We start from the raw sequence: 6000 nt of genomic DNA on the forward strand, positions 1-6000 counted from the left end.
TTATTGCGTGTACACACACCCTACAGCACTAATCCTAACCAAACGGCGGATCTCGGCGCTGTTGCTATTTTCCCGGCGGGATAAATGACTCTTGCGCCCGGCGCAAATCTAAAAGGGGTTGGTCTGAAGTAGCTTCATTATTCATAGGTGTGGATTGGGCGTAACGTGAAATAAACCAATCAGAGCTTCATCTCACATTCCCTTTGAGAGCAGGTGCACTTGTACTATAGCGGAGTCCTATTATAACGGCGGATTTGCCAGGCGCACGCGAGGAGCGGTTCACAGCCGAGGAGACCGACATTCTCGTCAGGGACGTTGGGGATGGAGAAACACACCCAAATTAACTTCGGTTAAACATTAAACAGGCGTATGATAATTTGGGTACATGTGTAAGCTAGATGTATGCTTTTGTAATAAACTATCTATCTATCTATCTATCTATCTATCTATCTATCGTAATAATGTATGATTTGCAAAAATAAGAACTGCTGCTTCTGTGTAGATGAGAGAATAAAAGTGTATGTTGTGCACATGCTACATTGATTATGGCCAAGCATGCGCCCTTAAAATAGCATATGAATAACATGCGCAACGCGCCACTGACTTTAAACTGCTTTTTTTTCGGTCAGTGGCGCAATTGTTTTCTAAACCTGTAAAATAGCATGAGGGAACGTTTGCGCCGGAACACGCCTCCTCTTTGCGCTGAACCGCCCCGGGGAGCGCAAGTGTATTTCTTAGTTAACCGACGTGCATCTGTGGAGGGAAAAGTCCGATTTGCGCGGGTGGAAAATAGGAATGATACATGCGTCGCTGTACAAAGTCAATTGCGCTGGGTGCGAGATGGCCCATTGTGTGCTATAGAGAAGCATTTAGTGTGACCGGGTTGGAATGACGTACCAATTTCACAAATTCCCGTTTATGTTGTTTACATGCAGATGGTAAAGGCATAATTTTCAAAACCTTGCACTTTAAAACTCGTTTTCAAAAGCTTGCATTGTCAGGCCCCCAAAATGGCATTTTCGTTGAAATGAACGGCCAAAACGTTTTCAGTTTTCAGTTGAAAATGATGTCGTGTAAACAGACCCTAAAGCGTTTATTATTTATTGCACTTTAGTTTTGTTAAGTGTTCATTTAAGTTGGCCTATTTATTATATATACAGTTATATATACAGTTTTATTCTGGTTTACTGTGTTCACAGAAGCACTGCGGGTGCTTGATGTGACGGTGTGTGAATCCTCATGTTCTGTTGTTTATGCTGCTATTTGCACATGTAAGTCTACATGTTTGAGGTATTTGAATCGGTCACAGACTATTATCTATTCTAATTCCATTTAATTCTAATCTAACCTTCAAATCATGTCAGTTAACTGATCTGACTGGTTAACAAGCATCAGCTGTCAGTCAGAAAACAAAATGTTAAATGAACATCCCTACTTCATATATTTCAATTGAACCAACTAAAAATGTTCAGTGCAGCAAGTCTACATAACATTTTGAGATTGACCTCCAAAATCTTTACAGTGTGTTTGTGATGGCAAGAAATGTACAAAGCAGCCAAACACGTATCGTTCTTTACCATCCAACTGGGGACGCGAAGTTCATTTTGATTAATAAAATCATTATTCTCTGTATAAAGTATGCTTTACACTACACTAAATATAAGTCACCTGAAATTGTTACCTTAAAGAGCTATTTCTGTTTGATTAATCCCATAAACCCTAAAGGGACTGCATAACCAAGCATAGAAAGAATCTATGAAGAGAGAAAATAAGCTTTAAATAAGAGAAATAATATTATGAATAATAAAAGGCATAATATATCATATACTATATATATATATATATATATATATATATATATATATATATATATATATATATATATATATAGTTACATAATGAAGACAGACTTCACTGCCAGTTCACTTCACTGTTCACACACACACACACACACACACACACACACACACACACACACAGCTCCATTGCAGGCTATTGTGAGTCCCCACTTGTATAGGTAGAGATCGTTCAGAAAGTCCCCACTTGTATAGGTAGACATCGTTCAGAGTTGAGATTCCATCTTGGCATGTTTAATTTTTTTTTTTTTTTTGCATATTTGAAGTTATATTATGAAAAAAGACCTTACAAGAAAATTGTGTATTTCATTTTTGTTTCTTCAAAATGACCAGATGCAGCAAGTCAACTTAAAAGTTTTGAATTTGATCTTCAAGAAAGGTCCACTGTTGGATGGTAACGAGCGACACATGTTTGGTTGCATTTAAATTGAGAAATATTTCAAACACTTAATATCTCTGTACATCAACATCCTAGAAACAAAGGAAACAAAAAAAAAAATAAGGACATGTCTACTGAATTTATTACAGTAGAAATTATGTTTTAATTAATATGCAGCCAATACTATCAGTTGCAATATCTTAATAATATAATAATAATTACATTATAATTATAACATTGAGTTGCAGATCCCCTCTTGTGTGTGTGTGTGCAATGGCACATAACAATGACAAGTAAATTGTTAGGGACTGCATAACCAAGCTTAGAAAGTATCTCTGAAGAGAGAGCGTTAAATAAGAAAAATAATATTATGAATGATAAGAGGATATTCTCGCCTCTGATTTTGAACTGTTGCTGCCGGTGTCACGATTTTGGGTTTGTTCTTGTCATGTTTTTGTGTCATGTCATGTTTCCATGTCTGTCATGTGATTCCCTGTTTGTCATGTGATCCTGCCATGTGTCTTGTCATTGGTTAATTGTGTGATCACTGTTCATCACAGGTGTCCCTTGTCTTGTCATTAGTCTTTGTATTTAGCCCTCATGTTTTCCATGTGTCTTTGTAAAGTATTGTTTCCTGTAGACCACTGTTTGTAAGTCTTTGTTCATGTTCTGGTTTTTTAGTTTTTTTTTCATGCCACACCATGTTTCTGTTTTATCTTTGCTTTTGTTTGTAATAAACTGCACTTGGGTTCTCATTTACACTTGCCTTCAGTGGATCCTTAATACAGCCGGGCCATCTGTATTTTTTACCCCGTTGTGGCAATAAATTATAGTTACAAAATAAAGACAGACTTAACTGTTCACACACATACACACACAGTTCCATTGCAGGCTATTGTGAGTCCCCACTTGTATAGGTAGAGATCGTTCAGAAAGTCCCCACTTGTATAGGTAGACATCGTTCAGAGTTGAGATTCCATCTTGGCATGTTTAAGTTTTTTTTTTTTTTTTTTGCGTATTTGAAGTTATATTATGAAAAAAGACATTAAAAGAAAATTGTGTATTTCATTTTTGTTTCTTCAAAATGACCAGATGCAGCTAGTCAACTTAAAAGTTTTGAATTTGATCTTCAAGAAAGGTCCACTGTTGGATGGTAACGAGCGATATACAGAATGTTTGGTTGCATTTAAATTGAGCAATATTTCAAAGACTGAATTTCTCTGTACATCAACATCCTAGAAACAAAGGAAGTAGAAAAAAATGACATGTCTATTGATTTTATTAGAGTAGAAATTAAGTTTTAATTAATAGGCCAAATAAAGCAATAACTTTGCTGTAATGTCCACAACATAAAGCTTCTGATGTTTTATAGTGCTTCATTGTAAGTGTTATGATATTCTGTATTATTTGTTGGTATGGAACTGCTACTGAGGTACAGAAGAAATTATTAAGAAAAGTAGTAACAAGTAAATTGTTAGGGACTGCATAATCAAGCTTAGAAAGTATCTCTGAAGAGAGAGCGTTAAATAAGAAAATTAATATTATGAATGATAAGAGGATATTCTCGCCTCTGCTTTTGAAATGTTGCCGTCGGGCCGTCTGTATTTTTTTACCCCGTTGTAGATTTAAATGGTCTTTCCTAAAAAAAATCATTTTTTTATTTTTTGATAACTGATGGGTTATGTATGTATATATATATATATATATATATATATATATATATATATATATATATATATATATATTGTATATATAGTTACATAATGAAGGCAGACTTCGCTGCCAGTTCACTTCACTGTTCACACACACACACAGCTCCATTGCAGCCTATGAGAGTCCCCACTTGTATAGGTAGAGATCGTTCAGAGTTTCAGGTCCCCACTTGGCATGTTTTTTTTTTAATAAAAAAATGCATATTTGAAGTTATATTATGAAAAAGGAGCTTAAAAGAAAATTTTGTATGTCATTTTTGTTTCTTCAAAATGACCAGAAACACTAGTCCCCTCTTGGCCAGTGTAGAGCGATAGTCCCCTGTTAGTAATATAGACATGTATGTGTGTGTGTGTGTGTGTGTGTGTGTGTGTGTGTGTGTGTGTTTGAGTTGTGTGAGTGAGTGTGCATGTGTGTGAGTAAGTGTGGGTTTTTGTGTGAGTGTGTTTGTGAGAATGTGTGAGTGAGTGAGTGAGTGAGTGAGTGTGTGTGTGTGTGTGTGTGTGTGTGTGTGTGTGTGTGTGTGTGTGTGTGTGTGTGTGTGTGTGTGTGTGTGTGTGTGTGTGCATGTGTGTGAGAGAGAGTGTGATTACCTTCCTTGTGTTTGTTCTCTAACTGTTTGGCCAGATAATTATGGTTGATCTTCCTCAGGATCTCCACTGTGATCTTCACAGCTCCTTCTGGTCCTGAACGTTCCACCATCTTGTCCACTGTTTTTAAGATATCTGCTTTCATCTCAGACTTTGAAATGTGTTTTTGAATCTTCAAGTGCCACTTAAAGAGCTTCAGATCTTTTTTTACTAGATCCCTCAGTGAGTTCACGAGCAGCTCCTCAACAGACGCCATATTCCTTCACAGATTCACTTCTGCAGGACAAAGAGAAAAAGACAAAGTAATTACACTCTAAACACATGGATCACGAAACTAAAGCAATGCTCAAAAGGAGCTTTAAGCCGCGATCCCTTCAATTAAAAATGAATGAGGTTTTTATTTTCCAACAGGTTTCATTTACTGCCATCTTCTGGTCAAACAGCAGAAGCACATGTCAAATATTACTGTGTCCCATTACCGCAGCTCATCCTGAAATATGTCCTGTATTATTCATCAAAGTATTTATTAACTAACCATGTAGATATAAGTGTCACACACACACAAGTGTCTCTCCTGGACTTCTGTTCTATTCTCCTCCACTCGCAATCAGAAACACACTAATGAAGGGCCTCATTATATTTACTCGCGTCCCGTATAAGATGGATAAATGGATGTACCAACATACTACAAACCATGTTGGCCTGTTGTTTTCAACATTTTGTTTTAAACTATTGTTTAATCAATAGAAATAATCCGAGCACATAGACCTTCATATGGAGGATTAAATAAGATTGAATGTATGCATTAATATGTAAGATTTCATTACTAGTATCACTGATACTGTACCACAACTTTACATTTCTAATAAGAGCCGAATAACAGACATTAAAAAAATTAAGATACAAACAAACCAACGTTACGCTTAACCTCTTTAGGTTATAAACAACACCTGCAGGGAACCTTCTCTTGTGTGTGTTACAACAACAGAAAAGTATAGAAGCCCTGAAGCGCAAGAAAAAACAAAAACAAAAAAACTTATCTCGTTTTTTCACCATAATAAGGGGACATTCTAATCTGCATTAAGCCACATTCAGCGTTCTTATAATGGTTTTCTATGGGAGGAAAATGATTAACGTGAAATTAAATGCGTTGCGTTCATATTCTGGACTCATCTGATTTTTTGTAGTATATTTTATTATGATTTTAGTATCATAATGATTAATAAATGTACGCCCAATTATCCGTGAACTTGTTAAATGTTGCAGATATGTTTTAGGCTACTAAACTCTAAAAAGAGATGTGTTAAAAATGACACATGTTGTGTAGATTTTAACACATGTAGTGTGTGTGCTCAGGGACAACACATGTTGTGTAGATTTTAACACATATAGTGTGTGTGCTCAGGGACAACACATGTTGTGTAGATTTTAACACATGTTGTGTAGATTTTAACACATGTAGTGT

The 6000-nt window shown here is 36.0% G+C and overlaps 1 protein-coding gene across 1 annotated transcript in view; it reads right to left on the minus strand.

Moving 5' to 3' along the window:
* The window catches only part of LOC308687548 (uncharacterized protein), a 101726-nt gene extending 97045 nt beyond the window's left edge, over window positions 1–4681 (minus strand). Inside the window, exon 1 of the mRNA XM_081360144.1 lies at window positions 4539–4681. Within this exon, the coding sequence (XP_081216270.1) occupies window positions 4539–4680 (142 nt within the window). The 5' untranslated portion in view covers window position 4681. The remainder of the gene's footprint in view (window positions 1–4538) is intronic.
* Between the last annotated feature and the right edge of the window lie 1319 nt (window positions 4682–6000).

This window comes from Scardinius erythrophthalmus, assembly GCF_964197995.2.
Source record: "Scardinius erythrophthalmus genome assembly, chromosome: 3".
NCBI classification, from domain to species: Eukaryota; Metazoa; Chordata; class Actinopteri; order Cypriniformes; family Leuciscidae; genus Scardinius; species Scardinius erythrophthalmus.